At 36.3% G+C, this 22,089-nt stretch overlaps 1 protein-coding gene across 1 annotated transcript in view; it reads right to left on the bottom strand.

Annotated features, from left to right (window-relative positions):
• Positions 1 to 22,089, bottom strand: part of ARNTL2 (aryl hydrocarbon receptor nuclear translocator-like 2) — a 28,323-nt gene that overhangs the window by 1,964 nt on the left and 4,270 nt on the right. Inside the window, exons 4-15 of the mRNA XM_010019481.1 lie at positions 19,921 to 20,078; positions 17,056 to 17,135; positions 16,220 to 16,312; positions 14,206 to 14,323; positions 13,235 to 13,378; positions 11,340 to 11,580; positions 10,338 to 10,444; positions 9,590 to 9,740; positions 8,361 to 8,416; positions 7,491 to 7,599; positions 2,496 to 2,583; positions 703 to 811 (exon numbers count right to left, since the gene is read on the bottom strand). Of these exons, the coding sequence (XP_010017783.1) occupies positions 703 to 811; positions 2,496 to 2,583; positions 7,491 to 7,599; positions 8,361 to 8,416; positions 9,590 to 9,740; positions 10,338 to 10,444; positions 11,340 to 11,580; positions 13,235 to 13,378; positions 14,206 to 14,323; positions 16,220 to 16,312; positions 17,056 to 17,135; positions 19,921 to 20,078 (1,454 nt within the window). The remainder of the gene's footprint in view (positions 1 to 702; positions 812 to 2,495; positions 2,584 to 7,490; positions 7,600 to 8,360; positions 8,417 to 9,589; positions 9,741 to 10,337; positions 10,445 to 11,339; positions 11,581 to 13,234; positions 13,379 to 14,205; positions 14,324 to 16,219; positions 16,313 to 17,055; positions 17,136 to 19,920; positions 20,079 to 22,089) is intronic.

The raw sequence follows: 22,089 nt of genomic DNA, 5'->3' as shown, positions 1-22,089 counted from the left end.
CCTTTGGGATTTTTTTTATATAAAGAGCTCATAGCTAAACTGGAAGAAAGCTATAGGTTATAAATAAATAAAGCTCTAGTAACAGAAATGAAAAAGGGAGATGGAGAAGTTTCTAAGAGGTGAAATACAGCATAAGCACAAACATCACTTTTATAGCACTTTGCCTTTTATATTAAAAACAATACAAAAGAATTCTCCTCTTACAAGGCCAGGGAATCCTACATCCAAACTGCTGCCCTAGTGCACACTTGAACTGAGGGATAAAGAAAAATCAAATTCTTTCTGAAACATTTCGACTAGCCCTTTGTATTGACTATTCACAGCTTGCAGTTAAGAAAGAGAGGAAGTGCTTAAAGGACAAAAATTTACAAGTTCACAGACTACAACCAGTTCCTGCACATTGCACTGAAATTCTCTTTTCTGGAGAGAGAACTAGCAAGGACCTAATTAAAACTGTGGCATGCAAGAACGCAATGGTAAATTTCTGTTACACAGTGTTATTTTTGTCACAAAATTCAATTGCTGATCAAACCTTTGCTGTTTGCCTTCCCATGACAGTACATCTGTTTTAAGAGTCCCCTCATCTTCAGACACAGACAAACCTCTTTACAACTTATAAATGGTTGTAAAGTGGTGCGCTCAACAATTACACCATTTATCCCTTGCAACCCTCAAAATACCCACAAGAGAAACAAATCTTACTGAGGAGAGGTTCATTACTGGGATATGGACTAGCACCCTGGTTTTGTTCTGAAGTCTCTGTAACTTCTGTTTCTGAAGGACGTATCTGAATCAACTCTTTATTTGGCACCTGAAAGAACAGAAGTAGTAAAAAAGGCAGAATTAAATCCTGAATTTAGTCACAGTTATTACATTTCAGAAATTTAAATCACTGTCAAAGTATTAAGAACTAGATAGGGTAAATGAAAAATAAGCAGATCTACTGCATTTAAAAATACTTTTTACATAGCACTAAACTTGGCTTAAATAAAAGGTGTTACTTATACATCTGTCAAAGGTACTTTACAGTGATGGCTTCTCCTTTACTGAGGGTCTAATTCAATATTCAGCAAATAGATCCTGCACAACAAATTGTACTGGTATACACATTCCACGACTAGTACCATAAACTACAAATTCCCAGTGATGTTTGTTAACATTGACACATTCTAGCTAAAAGATAACAAAAAGACCCTCATACCTCCCATGTTCTAAATGCATTAAACTATATGAATTATAAACTTTCACCTTTTCTATTATTTTGCTGCCATCATGATAAAAACCTTTGCTCTTCAGAAAAATGAGGCTAGCAACAATAGAGATGGAAGTCATTCTAACCCAAACATACAGGGAAAACAAATACCTTTTTAAAAAACTTTTTTATTTGTTTCATGTAACTCAAACATGCAATTTAGCAGGAGAGGTTTCCTGAGCTGCCTGACTTGTGTATATTCTATTAGGAAATTAATAAAGTTGAAATGCCTTACAACAGCATTTTAGGAACAAATGGGATACCAAAGCACAGAATAAAGAAAAACCTTCTATTAATACAATGAAGTTATCCTTATGATGAGATGCTGCATGACTTACAGAGTTCAGTATATATGAATTCAACCAACTCTTAGGGAGAAAGACCTGCAGTAAGGCATGGGAAAGCTGATCATAAGAAAGGGAGGAAGCCAAAACAATCCCTAGTCCAGAACAGAATTGTTAGGAAATGAAAATTGCAATGGGAAGATAAACTGTCTTTAACTGGGAAGAAATTTACATTCAAAGAAATGCTGACGGAGAAGTGAATGTCTTTTAATACAGCACACAATACACAACATACAATATAGTTAAGTAAAAAATATCTTAATTAGTCCAAAGGTATGATCAATATTTATAACAGTTATAGTTTGTGATGTTACCAGCACTACTAGATTAGCAGAACAGCACATTCTATCAATTTTTAGAAAACTAGTGAAATATCTTCAAAGTAAAAATTTGAAACATTTAAGAACTGGGAATATACAGCACAGACTTTTTAAAAGGGTCTCTAAGAACATTAACATTAAAAGTACAAGCGAGAGAAAACAAGAACTGATTTATATTTAGGTTGTCAACAGGTAAAAACACTTCTACCCTCTGACAGTTTATCATCAAAAGTTTTAATGTGATTCCAAATCCAAAACAGTCCTCATCACATGAATCACACTCATATTTAGCACATTTGTAGAGCTTCAGCAGAGATCCTAATAAACTGAGTGGAGACTGCAGTACTCAGCCTTGGGAATAGCCCCTTAAGGCTTGAACTGATGCTCCTGTAAGTGAGGTTGGAATTTCTGCTGCTGTCACATCTCTCAGAAGATGTTCACAACTGCCAGGTAGTTGGCAATACCTTATGCAACCTCTCACAAAAACATAAGTCAGGGTAATTTCATTCAAACACAGGCTGTAAGCTATTTTACATTAACCTTTTACTTTCCGATTTTTACAGGCAGTGACATACTCACATTGCTGCAGTTTACAGTTAAAGCTGGAGAAGGTGACTTTCTCAAGAGATGTGATGGACTTAACTCCTCAGATGGTGAAGAACGTAACCTAGAATTGTATATGTTTAGTTGATTTACCAAGTGATATTGTTCATAAACTTAAAAATAACCTAAGTGTTGCAGAACCCACCAGACCTCCCCAGTGATGAAGCCAGCTAATCTGAGACAATGTTGTCTTAAATCCTCCTGAAGATTCTACATTCTCCTGCTCCGAGTTTTGATAACACAAAGAGATCAATAAAGGCCATGGGTCATAATTACTTGAGCACACTTTTATTTTTTCTGTTGAATCACCAGCACTGACAGACCAAAGAGTAACAGGTTTCAGAATCATCATGCACACTGGGACAAATAGGTACAGTTCAAATACATCTAGAATACAGACAACGTAAGGAGGTTCTGCTAAATGATAGAGGGAAAACAACACATCCTTCTAGTGTTCCCTCTACTATTATTTTGTTATGCCTGTTTTTCCATATTTTCATAAAATTCCAACTAAAGACCCCTTTTTGTTACCAGAATTCTTTGAGATACTGTTCATCCTCCCTCACTGAATGTGCCAGATACAAAACTAACAGTGAAAGTGTCATACCAGGGCCCTTTGAACAGCTTGCTCCTATCTCCCCCTGCTCTTCCTAACTCCCAAAGGACAAGGTTATAGAAGACTGGGGTACTCTGGATGCCTCTGTTTCTGTCACTTCATCAGATCTGAAATGTGATAAGGGATTGGAGGAAAGAAATGGATGAATAAACAGCCTATCTTGAGCTGTTTGTGGTGAATATGTGTTAGTTCCCTACATTCCAATATCCCATGTGCCATTTGGTAAGCAGTACTGCCATCTCTAAAAGCTGGGAGCGAAACTCCAGATTGAAGAGATTGTTGTAACCGCACTGCTGTAACTGAACTGATCATTCATCAGATGCCAGTTCAATTCAAACACGGCCGTAAATAGAGCTGTAGGCATAGTCCTGGAGTTTTTTAAAAAAACTTGATGATGCCTAATGCACAGCTTGAGAACCATCTGTGTCTTATTGGCATTAAAAATGCAGAGAGCAGATTCAGGTAATAAATGCGCTCATCCTACTGGATTAGATTTGTAGTCACAAAGATATTTGATGAAAACCAGCTGGTGTTAGCCTCTGCTGATCACTCTTTTGTCTAATTCTGATTTCCTCAGTTTGTGCAAGATGATAACTTCATTTCATACAAATGAAAAATGAAGAAATAGCATGAAGTTCTGCTCTTTGGCAGGAAAGAAACACAGCATTGTTTTCAGCAACAACTCTGGAAAAAGTGAACTACATCTGGGTGCAAGCAACTACATCCAGACATCTCCAGAAACAGTCAGTTCTTACTGATGAGGCCAATTGTATTGGTGATTTTCTTCTGATTTTATTTTCCCTCAAGATACAAACCTGTAAGATGAATATGATGCCAGACATCCCAGTTACACAGTATAACCGCTCCCTTCCTTAGCTGGCTTCTTTTCAGTACTGCCCTTCCTTTGGACACAGAGTTTACCTTATTCCGCATGACTTTGTTCTTAATCCAGTGAGACACTGGCACGGGTTGCCCAGAGTTGTTGTGGATGTTCCATCCTTGGAAGTTTTCAAGGCCAGGCTAGACGGGGCTTGGAGCAACCTGGTCTAGTGGAAGGTGTCCCTATCCATGACAGGGGGTTGGAACTAGATGCTCTTTCAGGTCCCTTCCAACCCAAATCATTTTATGATTCTATAGCAACTTCTTGGGCTGTTAAGTTTCAGCACAAGTTTATGTCTCAATTCCCAGTGTCCATGGACAACTAAGATCACTGAAACAAACATACCTGCACAAGACTAAAATTGCTTGGATTACTGTGGCTGATGAAACTGGTAAGCAAAACATTTTTTCTCTCAAAATCTTGTGATGTTCAGACTATTAGCTGAGAAATAAGGTGACTGTTACCAAAGAACAGCAGAGGAGTAAAGGGTCGGTTTGATCTTCACACAAAGCTCACAAAATTTCCCTCTGTCACTTATGAAGATAGAGAAACTGCTGCCTCTGTACCAGTATGGAGACAAAAAGCACTGCTTGTGGTTCTTAAAAACACAAACACCAGAACTTCCAACAGGTAGCTTTGAAGAAAATTTTCCCAGGAATGCGTTCATTCTTTTTTTCATCATGCAGCAAATTTAGTATTCATCTACTTCAACTGGTTTCCTCAAGCTGGTGACACATATGCTCGCATGGATAAGCATTTTCAGCATAAGTCAGGTGATCTCAATCAAGAACATCACACTGAGGTGACTGAAGCATCTAGAACAAGACTCAAATTAAGCTCTTGGGTCATGCCTGGATATTAAGTGTCAGGGATGAGAACTTCTGCCAACTTCTTCAGTCTTCAGAAAGATATTAATAAATTAATTTTATATTAGTGACTCTCCTTCTGTCTAGGTGGTACTGATGAGATAACATTAACAATGATATTTCCAAAATGTAACACCCCATCTTCGTTGATGATGGAAGATATCAGTCCTTTTTTTGTTGCTAGTGCTTTTCTCCCTTCTTGTTGAATTCTAGCAACCTGCCAACATGCCTTGTGGTGGACTTTAATTTTTGTTGTAGTTAAGCAGCAATTTTTTTCATCACAAATGAAATATTTATTCTTTTCCTCCTTTCATTGAAAATGAATGTATCCCTGTTCATTTTGACTATTCTAGTAAAAGGATGTGACTTCATAGTTGGAACAAAATTCCAAAATACTGGAAACAGAGTAAGAAACATCTACCACTGTCACTCATCACACTCTTCAGCTCTGACCATGGTTTTTACTGTTTCAGAAAATTAAATACTTTCTTCTGATGAAGAGACAGCTGAGAAGTCAACCACATTGTGAAAAGATGATGTGTAATCCTGGACTTCAGCATGGACTTACAATGGGGAAATCACACTTAACCAACCTGACAGCCTTCTACAAGGAGGTGACCAGCACAGTGGATGAGAAGATGGCATTGGATGTGTTGATGTTGACTTTGGTAAAGCTTTTCACACTGTTTCCCTTAACAACCTCCTAGGCAAGCTTATGCCTGCTTCTGAAACTCTAGCAGAAACTGACTATGCTATGGCATATTGATTTATCTAGAGGCTGGAGGACAAGAGCATGGAGTGCAACCCTCCTGAAAGAGATCTGGAGGGTTTGGTTGATGGTAAGCTCAGCACGAGTCAGAAATACACCCTGATAGCCAAAGGGAACAATGGTATCCTGAGGTGCATTAAGCTAACCAGTCAAAAGAAGGGATTGTTGCACTACGCTCAGCATTGTTGTAGCCTCACCTCAAGTAGTGTGTGCCAATTTGGGCTCCACAATGTAAGGATATAAAAATATTAGAATGTGTCCAAAGGAGGGAAACAAGCATGGTGAAAAGACTGGAGGGCATGATTTCTGAGGAACAGCTGAAGATACTAGGTTTGTTCGGCTCAGAGGACAATGAGTGGTGACCTCACTGCTGTCTATGACTTCCTTAAAATGGAGAGTAGAGAGGGAGGTGCTGGTGTCTTTTCTCTGGTGTCTGGTGGTAGGACATGGGGAACTGCTTTAAGCTGTAACAGGGAAGATATTAAGAAGATCATCTTTACTGAGAGGACGGTCAAGCACTGGAACAACCAGGGAAATGGTCATGACCCCACATCTATTGGTATTCAAGAACTGTTTGGCCTTCACTCTTAAATATATGGTTTAACTTTTAGGTTACCCCATGTAGTGTCAAGAGCTGGACTTGATCCTCATTGGTCCTTTCCAACTCAGGATATTCTAGGATATAGACCTATTCCTTATACCATTACCATTGTTGCCAAAACTGGTGTACTTCTTCCTAGGAGATTTAATATTACTACTCTTTCAGATCCAGTTGCAAAAGTGCCAGTGGAAAGAACTACATGGGACCTTGGAACACACTGCTCTGCAGACATGGCATTCCTTTACCTGGAACTGGAATTATAAGATCTAAAGTCTGAGGGACAGCTTCATTATCCAAAACTAACACTTAAACAACTTCTGCGCTGATGAGATGATAGCACCATTATCCTAAATCTGACCTCAACAAAAGTAGTTAGATCTGATGAAGCCTTAATTCCTGAAAGAGTTGTGACTGAAAACAGACTTTCTCTGTATATGTGCATCTCAGTCATGGAATTATGGGGCTCGGTGACTTCTTAAAAAGTGTTTTTAGAAAACAACGATACAGTGCAAACTGACATAGAGTAATACGGCAAGTCAGGCATCACTCTGGGTACATACCACCATAAAAAAATATGGAAGATATCTTCACATTAAAATTACGTTTCTTCCCTTCAAATTTCTTGGCTATCTGTGTACCTGTTAAAACTAGTTAGTTTTAAAAGGGCCAATCTTTAATTCACAATTTGAATCTTGTATAGGTTCCCACTTGGAATGATGCAGTGAGGTTTTTATAATCTATGGCTGGGTATGGGAGGGAATTGTGCTGTCATTTTAACCTGCATTTAGGATAATCAGGCAAGGGACGATACAGGCTACGAAAATGCTCCACTGGGGACTGCTGCAAGGAAAGTTCTCCTAGCAGAGCAGTGCTATCAAAAATTATAAACATTACTCACAGACAACCGATTTTCCATTCCCGAATGATTTATCTACCCATTTCAACATCATGGGAAGCAGCTGCATCACAGAAACACTTTTGAAGTCACAATTAAATAATACTTCCATTAACAAAGGAAACTGCATGCCCAGAACAAAACTATCTATCGACACCAGTGATGTTTTCTTCCATGTATGAGACTAACGTTAGATTATAATCAATCAGTAGCTCATAAAGCCACTGTTCAACCTAAGAATATTTACACATAAAAATGAAACTTGAACAACCCTCACATACTCCCATATACCTCTTCTCTCTCTTTACTTAAAAGCCTAATGTATGATGTTAAGCATTTATTACCTTTGCAATTCTAATATTTCATTTGCAATTTCAGTTCCTATACTTCCAGCACCAAGAACTGTTCCAGAGGACATTCCAGGTACACTTACTAAAGACTGTTTTACAGCATCTACAGTTAAAACAAAACAAAAGAAAACCTTAAGTCTGTAGCAGTTTCGTTACACAGCAAGGACAATCATGCCAGGATCCATTTTAAAGCAGTTTTTGTTTTATATCTCTTATTTTCAGAAATTAAATTCCTTAAAACACTGACTCATGGGGGAGGGAGTTGTCTCATTTGCAATATGAAGTGAATAATGTATTTGTGAAAATTGTCAATCTCCAGTAGTGAAATTAGCTTTAATCATTTCCACCTCCAGTCTCTCACAGACAATGCAAAACATACGACAAAAACAAAACCCTTGAATTTTTCACAAACCGAAAGCAGTTATTAAAAAGAACAATTTCAAAAGCAAAAATAAAAAACCTTATAGCAAGATGATGAAAAACATGTAGAAATCAGAGTCTATGTGTAGCAGAAAAATATTAACAAAATATGTATCAGTATCAGCATTCTATTAGGTAAACTCAGGTAGTACCATTGCATTTCATCAGAAAACCAGGCAAAATGTGAAAAGAGGCTGTGACAGAGGTATAATATCCTATCCTAGAATATACTGGTATTATAGTAGCTATGGTAGAAGCTGCTAGAAGGAAAAGATGTGCTATAAGCTTTTCTGATCAGTTACATGAATGATACGAATTAGGATGCTGTGAGTAACTAGACATTTTCACCAGAACTAGCTTTAAAAACAATTAGTACTTCCTTGCACACAACCTAAAATAAAAAAAATTCCATGCACCTACGGTACTGTAAGAAGCAACACTTGCCTTCTGCAGGCTGGGAACTGTAGAGGATCTCATCTTCAGCTGACTCACTATGACCTCTAAGATTTAAATAAATAAAAGTATTTTAAAATCCCCAAATCAGCAAGTTTTTCACAGGCAAACCTCAGCATATTTATATTTGAGTTCAACTATATTTTACACAGAGTAAAAACTAACATCCTCAAACTAGTAAAAACCCAGAGATACTCCTCACACGTTTCTATGTTCAATCCTGTGTACTGTTTCTGAAGCACTGGGTGAAATACTATTTCCACTTGTTCTTCAAAAAAGGAAAGGCCAATATAGCTGTCTGTGTTCCATGACAAGAGAACAAGGCCACCATTTTTACTACTAGAAGGGAGACCAGCTAACCAGAAAAAACTGCTACAAGGTCAGGCCTTCCACCAGCAGCTGCTGCCTACCTCCCCTCCTCCAGACAGCTGCGGATGCTGGGGAGGGCAGGCAAGGGCAGGCAAAAGTGGCCTTCGGCTGTTGGACAGCACAGACTGACTTAACTGCTCTTCTCTGTCTTCTTGAAGAAAAGGGTCGTGTCCAAAACAGGTATGTTGACTTAAGATATGAACCAGCTACAGGATGGGTAAAAGGCCCCTTTGACAACTTTGTCCCCCTCTCAAAAACCCAGTCATTGGCAAAGATCCTCAGTATCATTGGAAAACTCAATCCAAATTATTGCTCCATTGCAAGGCACAGAAAATGAAAAAGAAGAATTAAAAACAAGAATTAAATACAAGCACTCAGCTTGGAGATGATCGTTTTGTCCTGCCTTGCATTTCTACAATCTATCAGTTATGCTTCTCCACATTCTCACATGCAGTAGGCAGGGTAGCATTTAAAATTAGGTCAACTGAACATGCAGTCTTGTAAAGCTCAGAGGGAAAAGCAGAACTAACTTCACATTTCCATTTAATCATATCTACTTTTCTTAAAAGATCCTTAATTTCTGTCTTTAAAGAACATTGTTCACCTCTTCTTTTTTTTTTTTCCACTGGGAAATAGAGTTTTCAGAGCCAAATCCATGACTTAAGTCTGAAATAAAAATAACTGGTAGAGGCAAAAAAAAAGTATTCTTCCAGGTTACTCAACCACTTTTTGCGCAGTGCTGATATTTTCTAGTCTTGTTCTGCTTAGCAGGTTGCTTCCTTTTAATGCTAACTGTAATTAAGACAAAAAGATAAAAAAAGATAACATGGCGAGTCATATGAATTACTTACAATACCACAGTGTTGTTTGACACAATGTATTCCAGTTCTTTGGTCCACGGATTCATGAAACTAAACCACTGACTCTTTAAAGTAACGAAAGTCCCATCTTTTGCTCTAAATTTGTAGGAATTTGTAAATACTTTTTCTTTATTCTGCAACACTAGATAAGAAAGGAAAGTTGTAGTCACCATATTTATTCTTGGAAAGATAAAGTTTAATAACAATAAAAATCTGTCTTACAGCATCACAAAACCAAAATGGTTTTGATAGCCAGTAATCCAAATCAAATGCCAAAACCACTGACAGGACAAGACCCCTCCTAAAACCAAACTATAGTTTCAGCAATGTTATTAATCTCAAATTAAAGCCCAAGTAGTAGATTTCTGCAAACCACTAGTAGGAAGCCTCCTGACTTCGTGAACTTTCATAATCAGTGTCTTTAATCATATGATTAGCACACTTGCTTTTCAGGATTCCTTCCTGATTCTTATAAAGAACTGAAGCAGAGGGTTGAAAGCAGCATTGACATTATTCCCTTGCAATTAAAGCACCGCACCAAGATCCAAGGCAACAGAAGTTTCTCCCTGCTTTTATTTCAAGCTTTATGCAGGCATGTCTTAACACAGATGTAGAAAAGGACAATGCTAAGACTGTTCAGTTTTCTTAATTCTCAGCTTCTGATATTTTGATTTGTAGTGTTTTCACACAGCAGCTAAATGTAGTTGTAAGTAGCCTGGGAGGACCAATTATTTTGTACCTTCTTTATGTTTTTCAGCTAGATGATTGTGATCATCTTGATGGCAGTACTCGTAACAAGAAGTTCCTAGAAGCTCTTGTGGCAGATACCCTAAAATTGCTGTTGCACTGTTAGAAATAAAAACATGAACTACAGCGGATTCAAACAACTGCAAAGATGTTTTCTTCAGTATTAGATAAAGCAGAAAAGTAATATTAAAGAAATAAATGCTTGTGTTCATGTTTGGGAAAAAGATATAGCATTAGTATAGCTCTAAAACAACAAGAAATATTATTCACTGCAAATTATCCATTTGCATTGAATGGCAATTTAAAGACAAAATAACAGTGTTTAAACATGCAAACCACAATTACACACAAAATACTTCTGATCATTAGGTCTTCCCATTAGACAATCAGGGTACTGGTCATATAAGGAGTTGCTAAAAAAACCCCAGTAGTTGAATTTTGCTCTGCCACTTTAAGGAAGAGGTCTAAACTGTCACTTTTAGTTGAAAGACCAGATGATTGAAAGCAATAAAAAGCTTCCAGTGACAATAACGACTCAGTCTCTACATCAAATAAGAGTTTGTTATAGGAAGTTCAGGAAATAGAAACTTCATTTTCACTTCTATGAAACAATTTGGTACCTCATTTAGATAGAACGTATTTGTTCCACATAGTAAGATTTAAAGAAGTATAATTTTTGGTTGTGTTTACTGCTTAAGTCATATACATGGCTATGAAGCTCTAACTTGAGATTTTTCTTTATGAATAAATGAATGCATTTTATGACATATTTTAATCTTGCTACCTCACCTTCTCCTACAGGACAATACACTTACTTTTATACAGTACATTTTGTTTGACAAAAAACCAAAGTGCAACTACTCATAGATTCAGAATGAATTGCACCTAAAAATGCTATCCTGCCTGAGGAATCGCAGTTCTGACAGAAAGCATGAGAAAGTTTAACTAGTGGTGCCATTTTCAGTTTCTCTTCATTAAAGAACAAAATGCTTACCGCTGATCTACATAAACAAATTTTCCATCCATGGCAAACCGTGTAACAAACTCTGTTGCTTTGACTTTTATCTCTCCACTCTTTTGTGGAACAATATAAGGGTGTAACCTCCCAATTGCAACAAGACAGTTAAAGTTACTACTGTCCTTTTCCACATCATTTTCCTCTTCTACTCCCACCTCATTAGGAGGCCAGTTCTTCATATACCCAGTGCAATGAATGGTACAGTATTTTCTGTGATCTAATGAAAAGAAATGAAATAAGAAGCAGTTACGGTTCAAAAAGTAAACTGAATTACTTTCTTTTACTCTGTTCACTTTGAGACCACAGCAACTATATCTTACGCTTACCTACAACAACTGTACAAAGCTATAGATATTTTTACAGAGTATTTTTTAATTAATTTTGTACTACTTAATTTTGGCTTACCTGGAGAGAGCACTTCTAACCCTATGTAAGATTCTGGAAGGTAAGTTACAGGTGTTGGCAGTTCAAACACAGTCTCACAGAAATAAACCAACAGTTTGGTAACCCACAGATCACTTTATATGGTTGCATATGTATTGTAAATGAAAATAAACTGGTGAGGCCCTCTGTAGCTTCCAAATCAATTTACCTTTTGTGAACACAATGACCTTAACATACTGCAACTGCTAAAAGAATAAGTCAAGAGAACAACCCAAAACAACCGAGCTTGTTTTCTATTTATCTCAAGCTTCTGAATTCCTCAATTTTCTGGGAACACAAGTATTTTATAAGTCTTAAATTACAGCATACACTGTCATTCATTCCTATGCCTGGTAGACTCTCTGCTGCCTATATAACATGCAAACACCCCCATATGCGTCAAGGCATCAAGAGATGACATTATATGTCCTGAATTATCTTTTTTGAACTATTTTACAAAAAATTGCCAAAGAGTTCTTGGTATCTCCATTCTGAACAAATTATGCTTTACATAGATTTGATTTCCTATCGACTATGCAAAACGAAAGAATGAATTATCCACTATGACTTTGTCACAATTTCTCAGACTGTCAAAGTGCCTTCTCTGAATACTGCTTTTCCAAAAAACATTTGTAAAAGTTAAATTCTTATCTTACACCAAGTTAGCTGGCACACCAAGGGAGACTGAATTCTATTTACTTACAATTACAGACTTATTTTAACATTTACTATTGTATAGTATATCTCAACAGTAACAGGTGACACTGAAAAACAGAAGTAGGAGGATTTATTCAGGGTCAAACAATCTCAGCACACCTTTGCAAAAATCAATACTAAGGTATTAAACAGAAGCTGGAAATTACATTTTAAAAAGATTCATTCACTGAAAACTTGATAAGAATCTACTACTGTACAGGCAGACCAAAATATGAAATAAATTAAAATTATTGGAAAAAATAATGGAATTACATTGATAAATTAACTTTCAATAGTAAAAGAAAAAAAAAAAAAGGAAAATTCACACTTTTAAGTACACAACACAAAGTAAATCAGAAAAAAAAGTTGGTTTACTTGCTTTTTTTCCTTTAAAACAGTAGATTCTGCAGGCCTGATTCACACAATTGTCTTCAAGACACACGTTATTTAGTTTCCTTCTTCTGATCTGCTCCAGTGCTTTCAAAAATTTCCCTGAGACTTCTAAAATTTGACTACAACAAACCACACACTCCTAACTCAGCTTTCTCCCTCCTTCTTTTCCAGGAGGAAATAGGGAGGAGAAAGAGTACAATTAGACTGTTTTTCAAAACGTCTCTAGTACGTCTCTACACTTCTCTACAGCTACATTGTTAAGTTACTGGTAACTACAAGGGTCACACTAGTGACTCAGAACTTGAACATACCGCATTTCAAGACAGAAAGCCCCCACCTTATCTACACTGTTTGAATACCTTTCTTATTTGGGTTGGGCAAGCACTCCTTTTCTTCTTTGACTGTAGTCCTACTACATTTTATCCGACAGAAGAAGGAACGTCGAGCACCAGAATTCAGACGAGCTGGTCCAGCTTGAAAATCTGTGTGTACTTGCAAGCCAGCTTACAAAAGTTTAGTAAAATAGTTAAAAAACCCCAAACAAGCAAAATCCAACAACAAAACTTCAGAATACAATGCCTTTTTCTCATTTTAGCTTCCATTACATTCTCCTTACTGTTTAGCTGTCTAAATTTGTCCTTACAATTAAAAATGAAAAAAGTCTAACTTAAATAGGGCACAGAAAATGTGACTGTCACACAGATTCAAAAACTAGAAAGAACTATCATACTATTTTTAAGCCCTCTTGATATTTTGAATGTTATTTTAATAAGTACGCTTTATAAACTTTCAACTTCTATTTGGTACAAGGAAGAACTGCAAAGATGCTGATAAAAGCCAGCTATTATATAGTCATTAGCTGCACAATATATAATGCTTTCCATATTAGAAATAACTGTAAACAAAGTAAGACTTGGTTAAATTAGGATTGACACTTAGCATTTTCAGAGAAGACAGTGATTCTTGATATTGAAGTATTTTATCCCATGTTCGACTACATCAGGTCTTTTGTATTGACAAGACCTATCAAATACAAGAAAAAAAAGTAGTATGCCTGGTAGGAAGAACATCAGACCACATCTTGCTAAATGCTTAACAATGCAGGTTTCAGTAATTCTTATTATCTAAAATAAATTCTTTCCTGGGCTAGATTTTAAACTGTAAGTGCATTCTAAGCAGCAGATAAGCAGTCAAATATGTTTGGTTCATAGAAATTATACCTCAAGTTTGTACATCTATGCACATACAACACATGAATATAACCTGTGTAATAACCAGATTTAGTAACATCTCTTTAAAAAAAATCTGAGCGCTTTCAAATATGACTTACTTTTCCCATCTACGAGCTTCTCCCTAGGAGAGACATCTGAAGAAGAAAGTTGCTCCTTAACTTTTGCAACATCTTTTGGATGTAAGTAATCAAACAAACTTTGTCCAATTAAACTGGCCTATTTAAAACAAAACAAAAACCGAAACAAAACGAATACCCCCCCCAAAAAAAAAGATGTAAGAACCACATCATTTTAGAACATGACCCTACACATACTTTTTTTCTCAGAAAAACAACTTCCTACACTATTAAAAGTCAAACACCACAGTCACTCTACCCATCAATATTTTGATTGTCAATTAATTTACCATTAATATTTTTAATATGTAATTTTTATAAAAAACATAGTAAAAACAGTTTTTTACTTCCTCTTTGAAAAATAGCAGATTTTAGAGAAACATTAAGAAACAGTTCTGTAAAATCAAATGTTAAATCAAACGTTTTATTTACACACTTAACATGACTTCTGTTAACAAGCAATATGCTAGATTTGAATTGCAACTAATTTTGGACCCACATTACCTGTTATGCAATCACTGCATACATAAAGGGGAGCACTTTTCCAATAAGCCAGAGTCAAAAACGGGTTTAATGAAAAGCTTCTAAGAAAGCAGGATAAATGTACAGCCTCTGTCATTTGCCTAGTCCCCATCTAACCCTAATACAAAGGGAAAATGCTGAGAGGGGCAATGACCATAAACTGAAACACAAGAAGTTTCACCTCAACATGAGGAAGAACTTCTTTACACTGGGGGTGGCAGAGCACTGGACCAGGCTGCTCAGGGTATTCATGGAGTCTTCCTCGTTGGAGATAACCAAAATCCACCTGGACGTGCTCCTGTGTAACCTGCTCTGGGTGGCCCTGCCTTGGCAAGGGGTTGGACTGGATGGTCCCCAAGAGGTCCCTTCCAACCCTAACAATTCTGTGATTCTGTGTGCACTAGAAAGGCTAATAGTAGCCTTGTCAAAAAGGGTGACATTCATTACCTACAGTGATTCACGAATAAGTTAATGAATTCATGCATTAAGTCAGTTATGTTCTCTGAACCTCTTTGACTGGAATAGCAAAGATCTTATGGGTCTTGAAGTAGGCAAGTCTGAAGTTAGAAACTCCAAAAGGTACTTTTAAGTCCTTCAGTAAATTCAGTGCAAAAGTTTGATAAAAAATAAAATGGTATCTGCTTTATGCTTGTTCCTGTAAGATGATTCATTTTAATTTAAAGACATACAGTTTTAGTGGTTTGGATTTGGGGTTTTTTTAAATAAAACATTTTTAAAAATCTATAAAACATATGCAACAGAGTCCAGATTGGTTACTCTTCTGCTTATGAAGTAAATGGAACATAGCACAAATGGTTTCAAAGTTATACAAGTAGTCAGAGGGAAGCACAATTTTAGCCTTTGTTTTCAGAACAGAAGTCATAAACATATGAACAAGTTACTATGCCTTGATTATTTGTGGCTATTGTCCATGGTGTTCAATGTCAACTACTGTAAGGTACTTACATTTTTCCTATTTCTCTTATTTTACAGGCTAAGCTAACTCACACTATCTTGGTTTCCTTCAAGTTAAGAGTATCCACATGGATGGTTATTGTGGTTGAGGTGTTATGTAGTGCATCTAAGCATAAAGGCATTACCAAGGAAAGCTTTAATTAACTTCCACTACCACAATTTTCCTTGGCCTAAAAAAACCCCAAATCACTTCACCATTTAAAAAGAAAATCTCTTGGAGATATAAATTAGGACATCTTCAATTCATCCCTCCCTCTCAGACTAGCAGTTTTCATAAGGATGATCGATTGACATCTGCTGCTATGACTCAGGTCAGGAATACTGAATATAGTTGCGAATATTTTGTTTCGTATATTCACTTACTCTGAAGGAAGTTAAAGAAATTCCAAGGAATTATATACAAGGACTGTTTATAGCAATATACAATAAAATGTAAAAGTTTAAAAATGTCTAAGAAAATGCAAGGTAAAAGCAAACCAAGAAGCTAAATTATAACCACCTGATCATAGTTCAGTATTTTGCAAACTGATTCTGAGACAAACAGAATCTTTCCTCTGTTGCATCCAACCACAAATAGGAATCCATCTGCTGCCTGAAAATACAAAGATACCATAGTTTAAAATATACATTTAAAACATACAGTGAATATTGATGACTACAAGGAAACATACTTTTCAATCTGTTTTAATTAACTAAGTTATAAATCACACTAAAGAGCAACTAAGGTTACAAGGACAAAATCAGACCTTCAACTACAGACAGCTGAAGTTTCTTAAACACAGCCTTGGGAAAAGAGGTGGCCAGCTGCAAAGCAGCTTAACTTAGGAGACATCTTACAGATCTTGACAAAGCCTGCTATTGGAGCAAAAGGAAAAAGAAAATAGCTGCAAATGAGAAAGAGTAAAGGGATGTTGGTATAAGATGAAGTGCAAAACCAAGATAGATTTTCTTTGGAGTGTGATTTCTGCATATTTTTCAAGATTTAAAAATTTAAAATGAAGGAGAGCAAACAACTGCAACTATATTTATGTGTAATTAAAAGCATTCTCTATACTTGCATGCAGACTTCAACAGCAACATAAAAAACTGTATGTATTAAATATGCAGACTGTATACAAATTTATTATCCCTTCAGGGGCTGCTGTCTGCCATGCTCACAAATCATCTTCTTTGCCCCTTTATGAAAAAACCGGTCAAGTGTGCAGAGTTTATGAACTTAACAAGTACATCAAAGCACTTGCCTGAAGAAAAGGATGGGAAAACAGTCTCCAACTAAAAACTCAATGGCAAGCTTTAATAAGGACATCATTTAGCTGAATGATTCCTTCCGCTTACCCTTAGGATTAACTGTCGGAGCTCATCATCCTTTAGAAATGAAGGTTTATACCGGACTTCTGTATAGGAGCTAGTGGAACCTGGAAAGTAGATTATTTGTAGACATAATGTCAAAAGTTACATTTTAAATTTACTTTAACAGTTATGCTTGGCTTGTATTTTAGATTTTTTATTTTTTATTTTTTGTAACCAAAACAGCTTAATTAAAAAAATTCTAAAAATATTAAAAATAAAAGAACTTCATAAACATATGCTGGTAATGAATATGGGCACACCACCAGTTTTTTCTTGCCCTTTACTTAGCATGAACCAAGGAAACTTCTGTTCACACATCTTTAATGTACTGCTAAAGAAAAGGTATTATAAGAACTGAATTTTCTACAAACATTTCATAACCCTATTTCAGAATCCTTAACATTTTCTTAATCTGAATAATTCCAATGTTATTGATTAACTTCTGGCATGAATAATGCTTCATTAGTACTATATAACCAACAATCCAAAAACCACTTTGTTGTAGTTAAATTGAAAGTGTCACTAAATGTAGTGAGACTGACTCACTACATTTATTGTTCTAGCACCTGTGGCAAGTACTCAAAAATAACTTTAGCCATTAAAGGCATTTCCACAACAACTTCTATAGATTTTTTGAGGTAAATAGCAGTTGAGCTTTCCAGCAAATTTCAGCATTCGCTGTAATTCCACACAGTACCCTGTACTTTCTTAAAGCATTTCTTTGTAAGATATATATAACAACTATGCTGGATGGAGTCCAGTTTTCATGTCCTATTGTTAAAATACAAATGTTTTGAGCTGAAGATTCCTTGTAGATACTTGTTTATACTGGAAGTGCAATTACTGCCCTGCTAATTTGTCACAATATTGCTTTATGCAAAATTCTCCTCCTGCTTAGGCCAAGGGAACTCTAGAAAATCCTTCCAACCTAAATTATTCTATGACTCTATTACTGTCAAGTTAGTAGAATAATTCGTTGCCTACACTTCTTTTAGACTAATGGGGCTCTTATTAGATAAGCTTATTCATAACCAATTTTTTTGCAGTGCAGACAGTCTTTGATCTTTGCTTGCAGCTGACCAAACTGTTATGTTGAAACAGTGCTGCCAAAAACCTGAAATCCTGTGTGCTGCTGGTAGACTATGCAATATGCAACTTGTATTTGGATATTCCAGCACTAAACCATCCACTGAGATCCATGATTACTTTAAAGTTGCTAGCTGACTGAGAATAGAAATTTTTGATACCTCTTGTTCTTGGTACTCTGTTGTAGTTTAACCCTAGCTGGCAAGTAAGCCCCATTCAGCTGCTCACTCACTCCTCCCACCTCAGTGGGATGGGGAGGAGAATCAGAGAGAGAAATAAAATAAAAGGTAAAACTTGTGGGTGGAGATAAGAACTGTTTAATAACTGAAGTAAAATATAACAACAACAGTAAGAAGAATAATAAAAGGAAATAGGAGAGAGAAATAAATCCCAAGAGAGACAAGCGCTGCACAATCCAATTGCTCACCACCCACTGACCAACACCCAGCCCAATCCAAGCAGCAATTGGCCCCGCTTCCAGGTAACTTCCCCCCGGTTTATACATTGGGTATGATGTGCTGTGGTATGGAATACCCCTTTGGCTAGTTTGGGTCAGGTGTCCTGTGTCTCCTGCCTCCCAGCTTCTTATGACACTGAGGGGAATGAGAGCCTGAAAAGTCCTTGATCAGGGGAAGCGCTGCTCAGCAACAACTAAAAACATCGATGTGTTATCAGCACTGTTCACAACCTACATCCAAACCACAGCACTGCCACAGCTACTAGGAAGAAAATTAACTCTATCCTAGCTGAAATCAGGACATACTCTCTAATATTTCATGGTGTTTCAGACTTTAATGTAATCAAAGTGTAATCAAAGTAATGAACTATTCTATTATTGTCTTCCAACATTCTCTTTGACTACTATTCTTGCAGGCAAAGAAAAAAAAACAACCCAAGTTTGAAAGATGATTATATCCAAACATAATTTTTTCTTAACTTTTATGCAACTGGTTTTGGCTTTATGAAGTAACACTGTAAAAGACTTGAGTTCTCTGTGCTCTATACCAGTGTAACTACTTCCATCAGTTTCTTTAGGTAAGCATTCATATAGCTTCCCATCATTGAGGACTTTTTTCCTACTCTCACACTGGACAAACAACTCATCGGAAGTATTTGGTATTTTTTTAATGACTTGGCCTTCAACTTAAAGCCTTCCCAGAACTGAGTTGCTTTGGGATTTTATTTTGTTTGTTGGTGGGTTTTTCCTTGTCAAGGGTTTTTTCCATGATGTTGTAAATTTTGAAGTCAACAGGTAAACGTGAAATTCCAATACAGAGACAAAGGGTTGATGCAATCATGAATGTGGGAATAACAGAGGAGTACATAGACCATTCGCTTCTGTATTAGCAGTACAGCTGTTGGCATCGGTACAGGACCACAGGTATTCCTGTTACAGAAACTATGTTGGAAAGTGGAGATATCACAGAACACACATTTAATTTAGGGGTTGGAAAATAATGAAAGACAGTTTGATCACTGTAATTTTAAAAAAAAAATCAAGGAGTGATTTGACTGCAAGGCATTCCCTTACAGACAGAAAATATCAGACACCAAAGGGTGACTTTTTTTCTGCTATACTAAGCAAAATGAAGAAATGAAGTTCTGAAAGCTACAAACATAAATGTAAATGAAGAACAGACTTGGAACTGACTTCAGCAAGGAAATGCAAAATAAATGACCTTTGATTTATTTAACATCAAAGAAGATACACAGTATGATTCCTGATGGAACAAGGACTTTCAGAATTAGTTTCCTAAAACTCACCTTTTAAAGACTTTAAGTGTTGCACAGCCATCCGTAACACTGTAAGCTTGTCTAGCTTTCGTGCCACTGGATTGCACTGAGGTATCATAGCAGATAATTCCTCTATCAAATTATTCATTTTGTCTCTTCTTCGTTTCTCTGTTTGACTGTGAGCCTCTCTAAGAAGAAAAGTTATTTTAAGATGTAGAACACATTATTTTCCTGATAATATGAATTGATTAAATTTTGGGAATGGAACATATCGCAAGAAGTACTACTGCACTGAAACAGTTTTTCATACACTACTTGTATTTGACAATTGAATTGGATTCATTAGAACAAAGCAGAAATGGTCACAATAATCATATGAAATATGGAGAGCAAAAAATATCTCAAGCAACAACTTGATTATCCGTGGCAGGAACAAGAGGCTATGAAGATCTACAAAAGTTAAATTCTTCTTGCAACCGTTGACATACATGTGTCATCCCTGCCACCTTACTGTGTACCAGAGAACTTTTGATGTCTTTAGTAATCACTGGAAGACATTTCTGCTCCCTGGCCCTGTACCTACCCAGCCTGTGTAACTATGATGGGGTATTCATTCTGATACTTTTTTTTATTGTAAAGAATGCTCTCAGCACTTGCTAAAGCATCACTGAACTCTCTGCTGCAGTTTCACCAGAGCTATTTCAGAAAGCTTTCCCCTGATAAGATTGGTAGAAAGGGTTTCAGCCTCTTTGCATACCTTGTCCCAGGTGTCATCTCTTGGTAAACCTCTGTCCAAGAACTCAACCACAGAAAAAGAGCATCTCTTTTTGGGCAGCTGTCATCAGAAAACCCCTTCTAAAGCACGTGACAGTGCACATCACAACTATATTTATATCTCAGGTCACCTTTTCTTTAATTCTTTCTAGTGGAGTATCTTAGCTTTTCTAGCTGGTCTCCTTCTCTCTAACATTCTCTAGCAGATCAAGAAAAGCTAAATTCATTCTATTCCCACCTTACCCAGAATACAAGCTAGCTACTCAATTAAAACAAAAACTATTTTCCCTTCTGACTGAGACCAGGCACAGTGGTAGTTAACCAAACCGAGGGACAACAAGTTTTGGTTAACCGACATATAAAACTTCTTTTTAGGCACACTATAACAGAAAGTATTAAAGGTTACCTACACCTGACCTGCTGAGAAAGAATAGAGTACAGTTTTAAAGACCTTGTTGTCTTATTTTTATTATTTTTCCTAAAAACAAATCCCTTCTCCACACAAATAACTCTGGTCATTATCCAAGCAATTAGCTTTTCTCTCTCCAAAGGCTCTTAAAAAAAATTTATTTTTATCAGCCTTCTGTTTCATTCCCCAGTTACAAAGGGAGAGGAAGAAAAACAAGTTTCCCAATAAGCTTGAGAAAAGAAACACTGGAAGATGATAACTGTTAAGCAAACCACCAAAGAATCTTCTGTTTATTTTTTTACCCCTCCAACTAACAAATCAAAACTTAAGGAAAGAAGTTAACAATACAGAATGCAAGTTATTGAAGCAATGCACAAAACTCAATCTTGTCTAGCAATTTAATATTGTAGTTAAAAAAAAAGCCTGTAAATATATTTTGGAACACATTAATTTCATCCATTTTATGCAAATTACAGGAACACTTCACAATTATTAGTTAGCCTTCTGTATAAATAACACTTTTGACAGAATACAGGATTATGTATTTCTGCCTTGATATCTCTGTTCATATGACAAATTAAAGACACTATGTTTAAAACAACTTCATAAAACAACTTAGTTTTATTAAGTGGCTTCTCTATAATTTAAAATATTTATTTGGCTGAATCACGACTGCAGTCACACAGCATTTCAAATCTTACAAGTGCTTATGTGAACTTCAATTTGGATTCAGGTAAGATGTGAATTCAAAATGCAATGGCAAACTTTGAATAATTCCCTATGCAAAAACTTGTTCCAGAACAAGAATTCTTTCTCATGCTTTAGCTGAATCCATTTTCAAGTGGGATAAATTTTAAATATCTCCAAGTGTAGACAAGTCTAGAAAAAACAGTTCTCAAATTCATCCAGACTGACTATCAGCTCCCCACTTCATACAGAACTTCAGTGTACAGCATTTAAACCTCAGGTTTTTGCTAAGCCATCTGACAGATTCTGTAAGACATTAAAATTAGTAG

Source organism: Nestor notabilis, unplaced genomic scaffold, assembly GCF_000696875.1.
Source record: "Nestor notabilis isolate BGI_N333 unplaced genomic scaffold, ASM69687v1 scaffold10348, whole genome shotgun sequence".
NCBI lineage: Eukaryota > Metazoa > Chordata > Aves > Psittaciformes > Psittacidae > Nestor > Nestor notabilis.
The sequence above is the reverse complement of the archived record's forward strand: the minus strand, read 5'-3'. Positions and strand labels throughout refer to the sequence as shown.